At 39.2% G+C, this 21,089-nt stretch overlaps 1 protein-coding gene across 1 annotated transcript; it reads left to right on the top strand.

Annotated features, from left to right (window-relative positions):
* Positions 1 to 6,766: 6,766 nt before the first annotated feature.
* Positions 6,767 to 19,770, top strand: tat (tyrosine aminotransferase). The gene is made up of 12 exons (XM_073471310.1): positions 6,767 to 6,836; positions 9,461 to 9,750; positions 10,177 to 10,281; positions 10,630 to 10,697; positions 11,036 to 11,194; positions 12,557 to 12,695; positions 12,848 to 12,900; positions 17,241 to 17,393; positions 17,498 to 17,626; positions 17,871 to 17,954; positions 18,727 to 18,825; positions 18,965 to 19,770. Exons 1-12 carry the CDS (start codon positions 6,832 to 6,834, stop codon positions 19,103 to 19,105), a joined length of 1,425 nt encoding a protein of 474 aa, XP_073327411.1. The 5' UTR covers positions 6,767 to 6,831; the 3' UTR covers positions 19,106 to 19,770.
* Positions 19,771 to 21,089: the final 1,319 nt, after the last annotated feature.

Below are 21,089 nucleotides of genomic sequence, written 5' to 3'. Positions count from 1 at the left end.
CCCACAGATGTTTGATCAGATTGGGACGTGGGGACTTTGGAGGCTAGGTCAGTGCCTTGCGCTCTTTGTCATGTTCCTTAAGCCGTTCCTGAGCCTTTTTTGCAGTGCAGCTGAGGGGAGAGGTTACTGAAGTTCTCCTTGTTGAAGTTTGGTCACTGCCATCGGGTAGTGCCATTGCAATGAGTGGGTGTACTTGGTCTGAAGAGGTGTTGGGGTGGCTGGTGTGTGTCAACTGGCATCCACATGAATGCCAGGATCCAAGATGTCCCAGCAGAACAATGCACTGTTACGAGATGATCAATGTTCTTCACTTCACCTGTTAGTCCTTTGTTAGTCCATGTTTTGGCTGATTGGTGTACGTTGGTGTCCAATGGGAAAAAAAGTAACCCAAACTGATTCTGATTCATTAGTTACCAGATATGATTGATGACAATCATCGACAAATTTAAGACGTGAGTCCAGCCCAAGACAGAGGTTGTTTTGCCTTCTTTTATTCATTTCTGCAGTAGAAAGATTCTGAACTGTACGTGCAAATTGCTGAATCATTGTGAAATCATCTGTTAACTTAGGAGGGGCACTGCAACGTTTTGATGTGAGAGAAGACTGTCTCGCCATAAAGATCAGAGGACTTTGTGGTGTCTAATTTTCCTGATATATGCTTGTAGGAAACTGGTTCCTGCTGGTTTTCTTAACAAGATAACTAAGAAGAAACACAAGGCAATTGTCGGGGTTGGCAAGTTGACATGAAACTGTATGGAGTTTGGTGTCAAACTGTACTGGGGCACACTACTACATCACTGACTGCAGTGATGTAGTAGTGTGCCACTGTTGGGTGTGGTTATAGATGCAATAGAGCAGACTTGACAATATATACAGTCGTGGTCAAAAGTTTACATGCACTTAAGAACATGTATATCATGGCAGTCTTCAGTTCCAGTGATTTCTACAGCTCTCATTTTTCTGTGATGTAATGAGAGGAACACATACTACTTTGTCACAAAGAACATTCATGAAGTTTGGTTCAATAACGAATTTATTATAGGTCTTCTGAAAATATGACCAAATCTGCTAGATCAAAAATATACATACAGTAATTCTAATATTTGGTTAAATGTCCCTTAGTCATTTTCAACTCAATTTGGTGCTTTTGATAGCCATCCACAAGCTTCTGACAGGCCTCTGGCTGAATTTTAACCACTCCTCTTGACAGAATCGGTGAAGTTCAACTAATGTTGTTGTGTTCCTGGCACAGACTTGTTTCTTCAACACAGTCCACATGTTCTGACGGGGTTCAAGTCAGGACGTTGGGAAGGCCATTCCAAAACCTCAATTCCAGCCTGATTTAGCCATTCTTTTACCACTTTTGATGTGTGTTTGGGATAATTGCATCCCAATTGCATAATTGGGATGCTTTTAGGTTGAAGAATTTGGAGATAATCCTCCTTCTTCATTATTCCATTTACTTTCTTTAGAGCAGCAGATCCACTGGCAGCAAAACAGCCCTACAGCGTAATACTACCAGCACCCTGCTTGACAGTAGGTATGGTGCTGTTGGGGTTAAAGGTCTCACCTTCTCTCCTCCAATCATATTGCTGCTCATTGTGGTCAAACAACTAAATTTTTGTTTCACCACAGTTTTCCTCCAAAAAGTTTTTTCTTCATCCATGTGATCAGCAGCAAACTTCAGTTGAGCTTTAAGTTGTTGCGTCTGGATCAAGGGCTTCTTTCTTTCACAGCAGCCTCTCAACTCATGTTGATGTAAATCACACTTGACTGTGGACACTGACACCTGTCTTCCAGCACCTTCCAATTCATTGCAGACTTGCTTTTTGGTGGTTTTTGCTTGACTCTTGACTATCCTGACCAATTTTCTCTTGGCAGCAGGTGATAGTTTGCTTTTTCTATGACTGTTACTTGCCAGGCTAATGCAAAACATCAGCTTTGTCACATGATACATGTCATACAACGTCAAAGTCCATCAAAACACATACCCACACTATGATGTTTTGTAGTTCACCCATGGCAACCTGATCCTCCAAAGGGACTCAGATACATATCAGTACACAGATGCAATCAACAGCAGTGAGAGACAGAATGGCTCACCAAGGCTCTTGGCATGGTGATACAGTGCTAGTTGAATGGCAGGGTACAAAGTTCCAAGGGGTATACTTTGTGTGTACTGAATCATTATATAACTCCTGATTAAAAGGAAATCCACCTTAAAAACAGACTTTATAATAAAAAATGCACTGTATTGTTTTGACAATAAAGCTAATATATTTACAAGTGACAAGATGGAAATTACAGTGCTATGCTTGAATTAATCATGTTACCACGTTATTAGTGACCGACTCACATAAAATTTCTATTTGAGCTTATACATCCAACCATCCAAAAGTTTTATTAGTATTTATTGTAAAATACTTCAGATTAACAAATAAAGTGTATTGTCGGAAAATACATTTATTTTAAGGTGGATTTTCCATTGAAGGCTTGTATCGATTTATTTATTTATTTACTCTAAGGCCTGTGTGAATGTTGTAACTCGGTATTACATCAGATGTTCCCAACTTATTAACACTGCATGTTTTCTCTTTTGCTTTTAAAGCCACTGTGTACATCTTTTATGCAATATATGCTGTTTTTTTAATATTCAGTTTTTTGTATGTAAAAATTAAATAATGTGTAGCTCTTTCAGTTCATTGCTGTGATATTCATTTTAATCCACCATATGTGGCAATGTTGTGAGAACATGTTAAACACAACCCCATAAGCATCAGCATTCTAGCATTGTGATCCTGTGGGCATTTAGCTCAAAGAACCACAGTGCCTAATCACATCCTCACAGAGCTGCTAGTGCATATGTGGCCTTGTTCGAAAAGGAACAGTTTAACCAAAAATGAAAATTCAGTCATTATCTACTCCGATTGAAAGTCAGGTGAGGTTTTAAAAGGGGGTAAATACACTGCCTGGCCAAAAAAAAAAGTCACCACCCGGATTTAACTAAGCAAATAGGTAAGAGCCTTCCATTGGATAATTACTGCAGTGATTAATACATTTCAGCTGGCCACAAGTTATTGAACCCTAACTGATGCAGTGAGTAGCTTTTGATTTCTTAAACAACCATCTGGGAATACATATCCTGTGGTCGTGGAAAAGATATTACTCTGTTTCAGAAGGGTCAAATTATTGGCCTGCATCAAGCAATAAAAACAACTAAGGAGATTGCTGAAACTACTAAAATTGGGTAAAGAACTCTCCAACACATCATTAAAAGCTGGAAGGATAGTGGTGAATGATCATCTTCAAGGAAAAAATGTGGTCAGAAAAAATCTTGAATGATCATGATCTGAGATCACTTAAACTTTTGAAATCAAATGGTAAAAAATCAACAGTAGAACTCACGGCTATGTTTAATAGTGAAAGTAAGAACATTTCCACACACACAATATGAAGACAACTCAAGGGATTGGGACTAAACAGCTGTGTAGCCTTAAAAAAACACTTATCAGTGAGGCTAAATGGGGGAAATAAAGGCTTCAGTTTGCGAGGGAGCATAAAGATTGGACTCTGGAGCGATGAAAAAAGGTCATGTGGTCGGATGAGTCCAGATTTACCCTGTTTCAGAGTGATAGGCTCATCTGGGTGCGAGGAGAGGCGGATGAAGTGTTGCACCCATCATGCCAAGTGCCTACCGTACAAGCCTCTGGGGGCAGTGTTATGATCTGGGGTTGATTCAGTTGGTCAGGTTTAGGTTCAGCAACGTTATGTGCCCAAAAGCTGAGGTCAGCTGACGACCTGAATATACTGAATGACCAGGTTTTTCTATCAATGGATTTTTTCTTCCCTAATAGCATGGACATATTCCAAGATGACAATGCCACAATTCATCGGGCTCAAACTGTGAAAGAGTGGTTCAGGGAGCATGAGACATCATTTTCACACATTGATGGCCACCACAGTCCAGACCTTAACCCCACTGAGAATCTTTGGGATGTGCTGGAGAAGACTTTACCTAGCAGCCTGACTCTCCCATCATCAGTACAAGATCTTGGCGAAAAATTAATGCAACTCTGGACAGAAATAAATGTTGTGACATTGCATAAGCTTATCAAAAAGATGCCACGGCGAATGTAATGTATGAATGTTCACTTTGTTTAAATTGTACTTTAAGATTTTGTTCTAAAAGGATGTTTAATTGTTTTTTTGTTGTGTGGCCACTTGGGACATGACATTTTTTTAATGTTTTACGTGACCTTTTTAGGGATGACTGGCTTCATTTCCTCTTCTTTATATGTTGTATATGTTATGTTTATGTCCTGCTGCCCATTCTTACACTGGGAGCTGTCCTTTGTTCTTTTGGCCATTGAGTGTCACTGGAATAGTCGATGGCTCAGTGCCTTGCTCAGTGGCTTGTTAATAGTAGGTCACTGTGTAGGTGACAGGGTCACTCATCTGATTTCATGACCCACATTTACCCTAGCAGTTTGAAGACTCATACTGGACACTTTCTGGTTATAAGACCACCTTATTAAACCTCCAAATTACTGCCAATGAAAGGAGAATTACATTACATTACATTACATTAATTCATTAAACTGTGCTGTTTATGGCTTTGCCTTAAATTTGTGACATCTTAGAATGCAGAAAATCCCTTTAGTGTGGCAAGCAATGCAACGCTAAGTCAAAAGCTCTGACTACTTGTGGTGAGATCATGTTGACTCCCCACCAAGCTGATTTATGAAACTCTCCCTGATGGGGTACCACACAATGACTTTGCAGTTTTGGTTAGACACTGAGGTCCAAATTAAGGTCCACACAAGCAGCCAGATCATCTACTGACAATAAGACAAACCCGTCCTCTGCTTAGGTCTAATGTTCAGGAACGTTGATGTTTGGTAAAAGATAAAAAAAAGAAAAAAAAGAAAGAAAAAGAAACATTTTCTTTGTAGTGTAAGCCTGATATATATTATGTTCTGGTGCTGTAGAATTGTACTATAGGAGAAATTCATTGGTGGTTTTATCTTTTAAAGATATTTGTCAGTAATGAAAAATATAATAACTTTTTCTATATAATTAATGCAAAAGCACAACATGACCGTTTAGTTTTTATTACTCATTTTGTACCACTTTTATCTGTTCTCGGTTTTTCTCGATTACAGTCAGAGGACTTTCTCAGCCTTTACTGTCAGTATTTCATTCAAAGGGAAGCTAAAATGAGCTGATGCAGAGCATGTAACCCTACCGTTAATAGAAAAAACTGCTTGACTGACCAGCTCTTATGTAAGCAGTAGTTTTCCACTTATATTGTTAAGTTAGACCTCCTCCTTTTCCCTGCCCACTGCCAGCACGTCAGGCTGCAGTTCACTGAATGTATAGGAAATGGGGTACCTTTGAAAGATGACTCAAATGCGTCCAGTAGCAAAACAACCCCATCATCAGTGTGTTTTTTCTAAACCAGTTTTCCTGTGTGTAACATATCGATGCAACACTATGTGACCTGTCAGTCTAGTGGCTCACATCTGGTAAACACTGACACATGAAATCATAACATGTTTTGTTGACTCAGTTGTTAGCCTTAGTATGTCATACACATCATGAATAAGTAACTTTTTTGGTTGGGCACGGAGCACCTAGCAGCGAGGGGATAACCGTTACTGTTATTCGTTCTGTATTCCTGAGTATTTGTTCAGACTTTACAACATAGTTTCACGTGTTGTTTTGGTCAGAGCGTTGAATTAAACAAATTTAAATTTTTTAAGGCAGACAGATCTTTTTGTATGTGAAAGAGAGTAACACCCAACTCTGCTATTCCCCTCAACACTATCTAGCTGAAAGGAAAATGTTACCCTAAATTTTGAAAATTTCATTACCATCTACTCACCCCCATGCTGACTGAGAGTCAGATAAAGCTTGTAGTCCACAAAACATTTTTGAAAACAGCATTGCAGCATCATCTTACAATCTAAATATACTAATGGAGGAAATTAAACTATTAAGTATGAAAGTATAATTAGCTAAATGTACTTAAAATAGGCCTGCTCAAAGAAGTACTTATTATGAAGAAAATGTCCTCCTGTGTGTTATTGGTATTGTTATTGGAATATTGGTGCATTAATCTGTAGCATTGTAGTTGGTTTTTTTTATTTAGTTCAATGGTTTGATCAATATTATTGCATCATATTTTTAAGCTCATATCTTATGTGAAATGTGAAATTATTAATTGTAGTTGTTCAGTGTCAGGAAAGTATAATGTAGTATAAAATAAAAATACTGAGGTCAGTTCTTTTGAAGAAAGACAGAGGTTTTTTTGTAGTTTCCCTTTATAATTAATATATATATATATATATATATATATATATATATATATATATATATATATATATATATATATACATATATATATATATATATATATATATATATATATATATATATAACAAGGCAAAGATGCACAGTGGTTTAGTATTCAGGTACTTGTCACTTTCATCCCCGCAGCCACGTTGACGAGCCCCTGTTCTGACGCCAATGCGTGTGACGCACGCATGCAGATGCCGCCGAGCTGTGCGTGAGAGCCGTCCCCCTGCACCCTGTCCTCTGGCCGGTAATTGCCTCCGTTAAGTGTTTGAGGAGGCATGGTTCTGGTTAGTGATGTAAGAGGGGTGTATGGTACATTCCTCAGCATCCACCAATGGAAGTAAGGGCAGGGCTCAACACCCATTTTTGGAGGTCTTGCTATAAAACCGACATAAAACATCCCAAAACTATTCAGTTTATTTAAGTCATTAACCTGTACTGCAGCCTTGTCGGAGACTTTCTGTTGAATATATAATGAGGTAAGTACAAATATATGATTTTTTTTAACATAAACCTTTATAATTTCAATTAATGGTCTAATATTTAACAAACTGCATGATAATTACACACGTTTTCAAGATTCATCTGTTTTGCTGATGTTTTGGAGATATATCACTGTAAGTTCATCTTCCAAAGATCATTTGTTTTGCACAACGATAGATCAATTATTTATGCAAGAGTTGAGAATATGGTCTTTGTGACACCCGTTTAGAGCGATTAAGATGAATCACCTCCCGGTCCGTTCAAAGAAGATGGAACACAAAGAACAGAATTACTTGGATGACTGAAAATGAAATAACATTTTGTGAAACCAGCAGAATTGATAAAGAAACTATATATGCTAATATATTCATCTGATAATAATCTCCGAATGTGCAGAATGATGATCAATCACATATGAATGAGAATATTTAGATTGATATTCACTTTAAGTTATCCACTATAATGCATTCAGACAAACATTATGAGGCAGTTTTTTGTGGTTGTGCATCAGCCTTGTCAAAAGGAAATTTCCACTGTCGGTGGAAGTATTCAGCTCCTCTACATAAGAAGAAGTAACAATACTCCGCTTTAACTTAAGTCAAAGTATGAACAATCAAATGTACCTCAAAGGTATGAAAAGTATATTTCAAAAGTATTTTTCATGCAGAATGGCCCCTTTTAGTGTTACAATATTACATCTTTAATGCACTGTTATTGGTTTAGTGTTATTGACAATGATTGTAGGTGGTTGCAGGGGAGATCATTTTTAGTATTTTATAATTTGGAGTATTTTATATAGTTTTGTAAACTCCAAAATCTATAATAATTCATTATATTTTATAAGATGGTCATATGTATCTAAGTCTAAATGTCTGAAGTAACTAGTAACTATAAATGTTAGATAAATGTAGGGGAGTAGAGAGTACAAGATTCTCCTTTAAATCGTAGCGGAGTAAAAGCATAAGTAGCCTAGCATATAATGGAGTACTCACATAAAGTACCTCAAGATTAAACTTAAAGGAACAGTTCACCCAAAAATGAAAATTCAGTGTTTATCTACTCACTTTTGTTATTTAATTCTTTATTTAGATTTTCAATCAACATGAACATTAACACAAATGTATGTAGTATGGAGAAAAAAATTAAAAAACACAGACAAATACCAGACTGCACAGACTAGACAGAAGCACAGCATCATATCTACACTGCTCATATCATTAATGATTTAAGAGTCCACCAGCACAATACCAGGCTTTGAAAAAGTCATCCATTGACCCACTCTAGTGATCCAACTCGGCAACTTAACAAAAATCCAAATAAATAAATGAGAGAGAGAGAGCCCGTGCTTACACCATAATAATAACAGAAACTGAAATGCTGAAGAAATCATTAAGAGACGTGCATCTGAAGGCAAATACATTTCTAAAATACTGCAAATACAGTCGTGCTATGCGGGGTCAAGTTGAAGTCTGAACAAGTGAGTCTTGAGTCTTTTGCGGAAGATGGCGAGTGACTCTGCTGTCCTGACATTGGTCGGGAGTTTGTTCCATCACTGAGGCGCCAGGTGCAATTTGTCAGGTATGATGTGAACCATGTTCGAGCAGAGTCAGCGATGCCAAGTTCAGCCAGAGTGGAGAGGAGGATTTGGTGGTTGACTGTGTCAAACGGAGAAGATAGTTCGAGGAGAATGAGGATGGACGAGTGGGATGAGGCTCTGGTGGCACGGAGCGACTCAGTCACTGTGAGGAGGGCCGTTTCAGTGGAGTGAGCAGCCCTGAAGCCTGACTGATTAGGGTCGAGGAGGTCATTTTGTGAAAGATAGGAGGACAGTTGGTTGTGGACAGCATGTTCCAGGGTTTTAGAGAGGAATGAAAGAAGAGATACAGGTCTGTAGTTTCAGATGTCAGGTGAGTCTAGGGTGAGTTTCTTTAGGAGTGGCTTTACTGTAGCTGTCTTGAAAGGACACACCTGAAGTGAGGGAGGAGTTGATCAGGGTGGTGAGGTAAGGCAAGATGTCGTGTGAGATGTTTTGGAGAAGAGAGAATCAGGTCAAGGGAACAGGTGGTGGCACGGTTAGACGTCACTAGTGTGTGAACATCTTCAGAGGTGAGAGTTGGGGGAGATGCTTTCTGGATGGGCATAGGAGTAAATGAGGAGCTGATGTCTTTTACTTTCTTGGTAAAGTAAGTTGCAAAGTCATCGGAGGGGTGAGGAGCGAGGAGAACATGGAGAATAGTAGTTTCCTGGGGTTGGAGGCAGAGGAGTTGATCTTTGACAGGTAGAAGGCAGATTTGGCTGCTGATACAGTTGAGGTGAAGTCTGAGAGGAGGTGGTGGTAGGGAGCAAGGTCATCAGTATGATGTGTTTTTTTTTATTTTCTCTCTGCTGCTCATAGCACCAATCTATTGGTTCGCAGAGTTTCAGACAACCAGGGAGGGGGAGGGAGATGATCGAGCTGGTTGGGAGGTGAGGGGACAGAGAGCGTATAAATAAGAGGAGAGGGAGGATAAAAAGTTGAATTGATTCAGTCACAGGTCTGCCCAGCCACTCCTGTATTGCTTTAATTCTATCTAACTCTTTTTCCGCTGCTCTAACATTTATTGTCCATCAACCTCGCCAGCTCCAGGATGGATAACAAGTCTTACTTGGTTCAGATGAATGGGAATGGAGTCCATGGAAAAAGCACTGTCAATGCCAAAAGCCTCAATGGGAAGGGAGTACATGGAAATGGTATCCACCATGTCAGTGTGAATGGCAGTTTTTATCCGGCCAAAGCCAAGAGCCGCAGGCAGAGATGGGAGGTGAAGCCCTCTGAGATGGCCAACAACACGCTCAATCCCATCAGGGCCATTGTGGATGGGATGAAGCTCACCCCGAACCCGGATAAACCCATGATCGCGCTCTCTATAGGTAAGAGGGTTTCTGCATGACAAAGCTGGGGCTTTGAAAACTTCTGGAGAAACTGCTTTGTTGTTTACATGCAATGCAAACTTTCACTTTGTAATTATTAATTAATTAGGTTCACCAGGGTGAACAGGCTGGTTATTAATCAATAAGATGTTCAGATGAATTCAATTATATGATTATAATCATCAAGGGATAACTATACTCTTAGATTTCCAATTAGTTTCTAAGATTGGAAACAAGATAGACTAAATAAATTACCTATATGCAATGATAATAATAATTGGTATATACATATGAAATGGCATACTGTCCACTGCTGTCCACTTCTTTTACTGTTTTCGGTTTATTCTAATAGCTCTTTATCTTGTATTTTACATCCCTCATTGTTGGCTGATTGCTTACCTTTTCTCAATCACATTTGTTCCTCAGGGGATCCCACTGTGTTTGGAAACCTGCCTACAGATGATGCAGTGCTTCAGGCCATGAAAGATGCCATAGACTCCCAAAAATACAATGGCTATGCTCCTTCTGTTGGTGAGTCACACTAACCGGTAAACTAGCTAAATTCAAAAAAGTAAAATGGCTGGACATAAAAGCAGGACCACAGATGCATAAAGATGATGTGTTTTAGTAGTTTTACAGCTACATTAGGTCACTCTGTGCATTGTCACCTTCAACATATAAGGAGAAATTTAGGAGCCAGCTATTGTTTGATTTCAGTAACTACTGCATGCTTCTATTTATCAACCCCAACCGTCAGTGAAACCGCTCCAAAGGGAGGAAATGTAGTGAAAAATATTATTCGATTTCCCCCGATTCTTCAAGAGACCCAATGTATCTCTGTTTGCATCATCTGTATATTTCCTCTGTGTCTACCGGCAGGTTATCTGAAGAGCCGGCAGGCAGTGGCCAACTTTTACAGCTGCCCTGAGGCTCCCCTAGAGGCAGAGGTGCTCATACACTTCATACCTTTTATATTCATGCTTTCTCATCCTCATCCTTCTGCAGTGCTACCTTTACATCTGAATCACAGTATATTACAACTTAGTGTGTTGCTCCCACATAGTAAGCAAAATTAAAATTTCTTCAGCAGCATCATGTTATAAACACTGTTTGCAACTTAATGCTCATAATAATCAGACTGTAATGAATCAGAGTTTATGTCTTAGAAGTTAACACACTTTTTACAGTGACTTTAGTCAAAGAGTAGAGGCTGTAGGGTAAGCATAAATGTGTGGTTTTGGTGTCCGTGCTGTTAAAAGTAAAGTGCAACCGCCCTCCCTTTCAGGATGTGATTTTGACCAGTGGCTGCAGTCAGGCCATTGACCTGGCTATCAGTGTTCTGTGTAACCCAGGGGACAACATCCTGGTCCCATGCCCAGGCTTCTCCTTATATAAGACTCTGGCTGTCTCCATGGGCATTGAGGTCAAACTCTACAATCTGCTGGTAAGAAGGGGCACGTGTAACACCATGCTGTTTATTCTCTGTTCTCACTTTATTCTAAAATCAGAAACTGTACCTATACCTTTCAGTTTGCAAGCTTAAAGACAGAACACTATTTCTTGATCAAAAAGTCTCACTCTGCTGAGACAACTGGATACAGTACTATGGATGGATATCTGAATGAATTAATGAAGCCAAGGCAGAATAGCCTGAAACTTGCATTCTTTCTAATGGCCAACAGGGGGTGACTCAACTGGTTAAAAAAAGAAGTTCAATTTTATGTAAGCTTATGAGAAAATGACCCTAGTTCTCACTTGATTTATCACCTCAGTTAACAGTGTCTGGGTGGTTGTATGGTCGCTTACACGGTGACTGTTCAAGGAGGATAGAGGCGTAGCAATTGTATCTTCTGCAGCCCAACTCTATCGTCCAAATATGGTCACTTTTGGCTACAAAAGACCAAAAAGGCGAAGGCCATAATGCCAAACTCAATTCAAAAAAGCTTCAACACAGCAGTCTATTAACCAATTGGTGACATCGTCTTAGGTTTACACTTAGCTGTGCTGCCAATTTGTCCCAGTGGTCACTGGTGATATTATAACAATAATATCCCCTGCAGCCTAAAAAGCATTTTCCTAATAGACCACCATTATAAGTCAAGACACCTTGAAATACAGTTATCATTCTTTGTATTATAAATTGTAATCAATGGGATTTTATATTTTATATTTTCTCCACAACAATCTGGTGCATGTATACCTCAATGGCTGTACGTTAGATCAAAACTAACTACTACTTAAAACAGGAATCTTGAAGGAGGAGGAAACTTCACCACAAATGGAACAATATGCCTTCTAACAACTCCAAAGCTGTGAAAGTGTAGTTATAAGTTGGACCTGTATCTGTTGCCTTCAAACCCAATTGCACTGCCATTGTAACTTTCTGCAATCTGGACACATCTTAATTCATAGCGTTCAGTAACAGCAGCTTCTCCACAACTGCCTCATAACAACTGTTTATGTCATTATGCAGAAACACATAGCCACTGTTTCTGAATAGAAACTGTTGTTATGGATTATTTTCAAATGTGATCCATCGATGCTGTGAGCATCATAGATGTAACTCCAATCATCTCCACTGCATTCTGGTGAGCGCAAAAATCAGAGGCAGAAGAAACATGAAGCATGGTTACGCTGAATAAGTAACCAGAGTTTCGACTCGGTCAGTGCCCTATGAGAATGATTTAGGCCATGTATGACTGTTAACCTTATACTGGGTATGAAGCACATGATACTTTTCACCTTCCTGGTACACTCTGAAGCACTAAATGTTTGTCTCATCCTGACATACATCTTTGTTTTGCAGCCAGAGAAGTCATGGGAGGTTGACCTACAACACCTGGAGAGCCTTATTGATGAGAGGACATCCTGTATGATTGTTACCAATCCCTCCAACCCATGTGGCTCTGTCTTCAACAAGGAACACCTACAGAAGATCCTCAAAGGTTAGCTGCAATTCTGCCTCACTCTGCTTTAGTAGGAGTTCAAATCCTCAAAAGCTTTCAATTGGCATCAGTTGAAGTCAAACAATTGGACAGTATTGGACAGAATTTACTTAATCTTAGAGTTACACTGAAATTATTCTTGTTTTTCTCAGTGGCCTCCAGACACTGTGTTCCCATTCTGGCTGATGAGATCTACAGCGATATGGTGAGTACAACTAGGCAGCAACACAAGTTACAAAGTACAGGTTAGCAGGTGGGCTTGGCCCTCTGTAACACCAGCGAGACACATTTTTCATCACAGTGAAAGCAGGTGTTTTATTTGGTGGTATTTGATCTGGCTCTGGATGGTGGGTGGACAACCCCACATCAGCACAGGGGGGATTACAGGCCTTGTGTGTTGAATGAAGCCTGGAAGCAGCAACCAGTATGCTGAACGAGTGGGGGGGGGGGAGGTCAGCAAGGGCAAGCAGGGGACGTGGGCCGGGTGATAGCATTTTAGATACTGGCTATGCGTATGTATATACTCAAAAGTGCCATCCAGTTCAAATATAATGATTATTTATCACAGTGGAGTTTTTCACATGACGGTCTGCTGCTCTGTCTAGAGGTTGAAAATAGCATACATTACCTTAAATGGTTTCTTTCAAGTGAGTACTTTGTGACTTTGATATGATGGCTTTTTTTGTGATACAACATATCCTCATACCTACGACGACTGAATAGGTCAATTGCCAGTGACTACCGAAATGACATGACGTTCAAACATAGCAGCAACAGGAAGACTGGACCTTTGTTGTACTGTCACAGTCTGGTTAGGTTTAGGCACTAAAACCACTTGGTTAGGCTGAGGACACATTGTTCTTTGGCTTAAAACAACTACATTTCTTATCTAACTTCAGTTACGAACGTACCTACCTCAGTTACATCATGTATGTGACGTAACTTCATTAAGTTACTAAATTAAAATAACTCACCGATGACTTTGGATTTCACACTGGACATGAACAGCGGCCTCTTGGGTGAAAGTCCTGTGCTTGTTGGACAAAGTTGGATTGTTGCACCCCTAATTTCAGCCTCATCTTAAATGCAACATCATGCTGCTTATTCATATGAAGTTTACTACTGGAGAGTTTTTGCAGTTTGTGTTTATTCAACCACAGCTAATGTCCCAACTTTACAGACATTAGTTGTAGCTATCAATGAGTGTGTGTCTATGTGCAGAGGTGACGCACAGCTAAGTACATTCACTCAAGCACACTAAAGGCCGGATCTACTAAAGGTTTGCGTGTATGAAAATGTGTGCAAACTCCTTGCACACGCAAAAAATGTACAAACTGATTTACTAACAGTGCGCAAAAAGGGTTGCGTCTGTCAAAGGTGCAGAATAGCGCGTCTGCATCCAGTTAGTACGTTTGCAGCAATGAATATGCAATATGGGGCGTTTACACGCAATTGTGCGTGTTCTGGGTGGAGAAAATGTAAATATATTAATTTAGCACACGCAAAGTGATTTATCAAACCTGAAAGCAATTTTGCTCATAGAAACTGCTTCTATATTTAACACGTCTCAAAGGGAGGTGCAAACGGTTTGTATGCGTAATTGCGCACACATGGCTGCGGTTATTGTTGCAAGAAGGAGACGCCAAAACAAAAACAACACGCCAATTTTTCATTTTGTTCTTCTTCTGATGTCTTGGTATCTCCTTTTCACTTCATCCACTGTTCGCCTGTTTTTTCCAACAGCATTAACTTTTTCACCGATTTTCTCCCACACGGCGTTCCTTTGCGCGAGCGTCAGATTCCTTTGCTGCAGCTCATTGAAATGTTTATTCGCTTCCTCTACCAACACTTCTAATTCCAAAGGGTAGAATTTCACTTTGCACTTTCGCTCTCTCAAACTCGCCATGCTGAAAACCATGAAACACGCTAAACCCTCGTTTAAATCAATCACTCTTAGTAAATCACCCGCAAACCGCGGTTCAACCCCACACGCAAATTTCTAGATTGCACACGCAGATTAGTACAAGCAATTTGGGATCTTAGTAGATCCGGCCCTAAATTACAAATTTGAGGTACTTGTACTTTTCTTGAGTATTTCTATTTGGTGCGACCTCATACTTCTACCCCACTAAATCTTGGAGGGATTTATTGTACTTTTACTCCCCTCTGACCCTCTGACAGCTTTAGTTACTAGTTACTTTTCAAAAAACAGATTTTAATACCCATCCTGTGCATCCTGCATCTCCAAATGGGTTGATTTAGAACATTTGTGATAAACTGAACTAACTGCTCCTTTATGGGTTGATTAAATTTTCCGATTTCTTAAACAAACTATTTAAAAATCCTTGTTGATTAGCTGGAAAATGTCACAAAACTGAAAACAGGCTGACATCTTTATATATTAATCAATGTTTTCTCTCTTTTCAACCTGCAAATGAACAAATTATCAAAATAATTATACAAATTTGTGTTTTATGACACATTGATGTTGTAACTGCATATTAGACTGTTGAAAAGACGGCGAGAGAAGAGATCATAGATGTTTTTTCAGATAGGAAATCGGCCAGGTTTCAACTAGAAATCAAAGTTGGAATCCCAGTTTGTGCTCACTGGGTACCTTAATTCGAACAGCCTTAAGCACATTTGTGTCTACTCAGTCGCGTCTTTTCATTTTAGTTTCACGCAATTGCACAGTCTCTGTGATTAGCTTTTCCTACAGTGTCTATACATCTTTACTGTATAATTCACAGTGTTCACTACTAGCAGCTTTTCCTCAAAAACTCCAGTCATCTCTAATGTAATGGGGTAGAGGCAGAAATCAGAAGTAGAAGAACTAGAAAGTGGGTGAACCTACCCTTTAAACCTGAAAATGACCAAATTTAAATATTGACTGTTGGAAAACAACAGTTTTTCAGCACATTCAGTCCAAAGTGTTGGCATCAGTGCCGTCCTTGGCCAAGTCTGTTCTGCTCAAACTTTAGTTAAAGGTCAGGCAAACATGCAGATGCACACACACACACGTAGACTCCAGTAGTTTTCCACTTAGGCAACATTCTGATAAGGGGATAAACAAAAATCATGGGTCATGTCTGAAAGCATCTTTCAGCTTCTGATTCTTTGAATGTCACCTCAACTACTTGAGTGTTCTTCAACTATGATCTTTTACAAGTCAGTGTTTTATAGTACATTAATTAATCTCGGTGCCCCTGATAGCTGCAAATGTAAAAATCAATATTAGTGTAGTTTAAAGTGGACAAATAGAAGTTTGGCCTGTTCATTCATCAAAGTATGAAGTGCATTAAGACAAGACTACTTGCAATTACATAACCCCCCCCCCCATCCTGCTCCTCCTCCAGACCAGAATGACTCTGCACTTTTTTGCCTGCATGTGTTTGCGATTAATGCAGATGTGGGTTTTTTGCAGCAGAAACAAGAGGAATGGGGTGTGTGTTGTGGTGGTTGGAGAGCTTTTATGACTTGAATGTTCGGAGGCCAAGGGGCCAGGGTGTCTGAACTTCACCAGCCATGCAGGGGGAGAGGGTTAGGGGGGTAATGCCCCACTGATACTCTCCTCCATAACACCCTTAGAAGTAATTTATATTTTACAGGGCATGTCTGCAAAATTAATTGTTTTCTTCTTCAGTTCTGAAAAAATTGGTTACTGCTCCATGTTTGCTCATTTACAGATGTTTTTCACTGCACACATTGAATTAACCGCTCCATATTGATTATAGTGGTTTAATGTAATCCTACTATTACTTGCCTCATACTTGATTTCAGAGAGGGGAGATGTGGCGGAGCCTGCCACAATCCAAAAACTGCTTTAAATTAGAGAGCTATGCAGACACACACCGTGTACTGGGCAGGCTCCTTTTACATGTCCATTGATGTTATGTCATTCATAGCAGTCTGGCCAATAGAAAGTGGGGCAGTTCCCCTGCTCCGCGTCAAAGAAACTGTACAGCTATAATGAGAACCAGCTTTCAATGGGAGGAGCGTATCTGACTATGGTTACAGATAACCACAGTCAGGTACTGTGATCAGTGTCCCCCCTCCATACACACTCTCTCCCACTCTCTCTCTACTATCTAATCTAATACTATATCTCTTCTCATACTCTTCCTTTAGTTTCTCCCTCACCTCCAGAATAACTATTATAATGATTTTGTGTTCACAGCTTGTTCTGCCGCCCCCAAGTGGCCCAAAAGTTAGTTTATGCTGCTTTAACCACTCAAATTTTTCCTTCTTTATGGGAAAAATTTCTGATAGTGCAAAGTTTCTGAGTTGTGACGGAACTTTGGCTATATACTAGACTAAGATGTTAGAGCCCAAGGGAGTAACATTTTTTTTGTTGTCTACTCACGACTTAATTGACTTGAGTGTGAGGCATCCATTTGAAATTGAGTTCCATTCAATGTCAGCATGAATTGACGTTACCATCAAGCCCCCTGTCAATGTTGAGTGACAGTGGACAATGGTGACCAGTGACCATGGATGGTTTTGCCATCTGAACATGTGTCATTGTGTTCCTGCACCCTTTCTCAGGTTTTCCCAGGATGCGATAGTCCTTCCATGGCATCTCTCAGCAGCGACGTTCCCATCCTTTCCTGCGGCGGTTTGGCTAAACGGTGGCTGGTCCCTGGTTGGAGGATGGGATGGATCCTTATCCATGACAGGAATGATATATTAGGATCTCAGGTATATAGGCTTTTTTGTGCATTCTTTTAACAGAGAGTAGGAAGTCTACAATAGATAACTGTTTCACTGACCTAATTGACACATGCAGTATGTCTCCTCTAAAGATTCGACAGGGTCTGGTGAAACTGACCCAACGTATTCTGGGAGCCTGCAGCATCGTCCAGGGTGCCTTAGAGAACATCCTCAACAACACATCTCAAAGCTTCTACAACAACACCATCAGCTTTCTTAAGGTAAAAACAGGGCGTGGTGAATTAGGACTGAGTAATATCTTTAGTCTGGGACATACACATTAATCAGAATACTGTCTCAGTGACTCCCTGTTACACACGTCGGTCTTATTTTCTTACTCAAATCCCTCTAAACTTATGTGACCAAACTACTTCATGTCTTCTTTTTCATAATGTGTCTTCAGTTCTCTTTGACATGTATTAAACATGTTTTACTGACTGGATGTTTTATCTTTTTCTTCCTTAGTCCAACGCAGAGATTTGTTTCAATGAGTTGTCCACAATCCCTGGCCTGAATCCTGTCATGCCTTCAGGAGCCATGTACCTCATGGTCAGTGTTTGAAGAATTTTCTCGTAACAGACAGTATAATGTCTTCTGTTGTTCTGGAGGGAGCTCCAGTATCTGGATATTATTTTCTTAGATTGCCGATATAATAATTCAATTTAAAAATGTGCCATTTAAATGTGCTAATTTGGCTCTTGTGCGGCATGCAATCTGCAAAGTTACAAGTAACTCAAGTTATGAAATAAATGTAGTGCAGTAAAAAGTACAATCTCTCCGAAATGTAGTTGAGTGGAAGTATAAAGGAACAGAAAATGGAAATACTCAAGTGCAAGTACCACAAAATTGTACTTAAATACAGTACTTGAGCAAAGGTACTTTCAATTACTTTCAGTTACATTCCATCACTGCAAAATACATCAAAAAGCCTCTTACATAATCAGCTGTTACATTACAGCATCTTAAAATTGATAGCCATATTAATAAATTAAGCAGACAAACATGTTATTTTCAGGATGTCACTGGTAATGAATTTTCACCTTCTTATGAAACTGGTGCAGGTTTTATAAAAACAAATTCTGAAGCTCAAGCATGAAAAAATAATTCTTAAACTTCCCCACATGAGCCACACTTGATAGACAGTATTACACATCACAACACATTTATTTCACATTAAGGTTCTTATCTCAGCTGTCCATGCATGTGAATCTAAACATTTTACTCTATCATTCTACAGTTTGTTCTTCAGTTGATGGAAGTTTGAATATAAATGTGAGCTTCTTCTAAGAGGAAACTGTGTGTATATGTGACCTTTATCCAGGTGGGGATTGACATGGATCACTTTCCTGATTTCAAGAATGATGTGGAGTTCACTGAACGGCTGGTGACTGAGCAGTCTGTCTTCTGTCTGCCTGCCTCGGTAAGACACCATCCTTTTTTGTCCCTGCTCATCATTTATCCATTTGTCCCAATATGTACACACTTCATTTTATGTATAAATGAAAAGCATGTGTAATCACTTGAAAATCTAAGAGTATCCATTCTCTGTCCTTTCCCAGGCATTCGAGTATCCTAACTACTTTCGCATTGTGGTGACTGTGCCGGAGGAGATGATGGTGGAGGCTTGTGGTCGGGTCAGGGAGTTCTGCCAGCGCCACTACCGGCCCAACAGCCGCGACAGCAATGATCTGGACCAGTGATGCAAATCAGAGCTGGACCAGTCATGGACCTGAGGGAGACCAAAGCCTAGAGGATGGAAGAACTGTTCTCCAGTCATATACTGAGCTGGAATCAGCTTTAAATTGTATTCCACAATGTTGTGAAGTTAAAGATGTAGAAATCTGATGTCAAAACTGTGTAAATATCATCAGTGTGGCAACAAAAAGCCCAGAAGCAACATATCTTATGGTCCATTGATGGTGTAATTTTTGATGTAAACCATATGAAATGAGCAGACCTAATATTTATATTTTATACAGGAAACTTATATTAACCTCTTCTTGTATTTGTGTATTTATATAATTTGTGTAATGCGTTGTTGGTCTATGTAATGTAACTTCTTTGATATGAACTGCAGGTTCGTAGACTTTGCATACTGTACAAATCAGCTGGCTTCTTCGCTGTCACAAATAGGGAAAGTGAATATATATTTGAATATCAATTTTTATAAATGTTATGAATAGTAATCTTCTGCATCCTTTGCTTATGCTAGAAAACAGTTGCCAGTGCAGTGTTGGACTGCATTGGCATGGTCTTTATCAGAATATTCTGTGTATATTGTTTGTATTTTAATTGTCTGTCATATTGAATCACATATTACAGACAGTTTTGTTGATAGTTACATAATAAAAATGTGTTAAAAAGACTGGCGTTGAATGATATAAGAGAAGATTATTAGATATGCATTTTTATTTACAAGTAATGATGTTGTGCACACTTGTACACACTACAGGTGGATTAGACTCTCAGAACATGGCATTTTGCATACAAAACATGCTGAGCCTTGAAAAGACTGCATTGTGTACAACAGCACAGATTGTGATCATTAAGGAACTGATCAGAATCAGCCTGAGAATCCCCCAGCACAGATTAAGACAGACACAAGAAAACGCTACACAGGCTGAATGTTCATTTGAACTTAAAAAGGCCACAATAACAACTTTAAATTGGCTCCCTATGTCTTATTTTATATTCACAACATCATCAATCAACACCAATTTGATTCAGTCCATCAATGATCTCATTCTAGTTTCTACAGAGTATTTGATTCTTATGTAACCTCATATAATTGCACATGTGACTATATAAATGTACAGTACATATAGTTGTCCTTCCACTGCAGCCTGTTGATTGGGATAAAAAGGTTTTCAATTTGGCAGCATTTCCCTAGTAGCACTCAGGAGCAGTTAGTCCTGCTGATATATTGTTTTTTCCCTTAGTGCCACCATTAGGTTTTAAGTGCAATGTCTCAACAACTGTTGGATGGATTGACCACATATCAGCAACTAATGACATTCCCATTAGTCTCAGCTGTGCTTTGTTATTACACCAATCAGCCACAACATTAAAAACGACGGACGACATTGCGCATCTTGTTACAAAGCAATGTCTTAAGGTCTTATGACCATGCACTGAAGGGTCAGAGCTATTTTGGCTGCACGAGGGGAACCTGCACAATATCAAGTAGGTGGTTTTAATGTTGTGGCTGATCAGTGCATGAAAATGCAGTTCCGGTGAAATAAATACCAAGTCTATACTAAGGGATTGTTGTTGTTGCAGGGAGGTTTATTTCATTTTATTGTATTTTTCCATGATCTGATTAATCCTTTATTTGGAGTTCATTGATTGAATAAACCAACAACAACAACAAAAAACACGATATAGTATAATATAATAATATAACAACCTAACACCATTTATAAAAAAGAATCATTTATTATTGGGTTCCCAGAACTTCTAGCTGAATTATCTGAATTTATAGAAGCTCACAGACAACAATTAAAAAATATATTATTAATAATTAAAAATATGTAATAATAATACCAATAATAATGATAATAATAATAATAGGAAGAAAAGGAAGAAGAATCACATACAATCATACAATGTACAATGTAGTGAAACTACTCTCTCCTCTCCTGTCTGCATTTAACCCATCTTGACGGAACAGTGGGCAGCCACTGT

Source organism: Pagrus major, chromosome 8 (genome assembly GCF_040436345.1).
Source record: "Pagrus major chromosome 8, Pma_NU_1.0".
Lineage (NCBI taxonomy): Eukaryota > Metazoa > Chordata > Actinopteri > Spariformes > Sparidae > Pagrus > Pagrus major.
The sequence above is the reverse complement of the archived record's forward strand: the minus strand, read 5'-3'. Positions and strand labels throughout refer to the sequence as shown.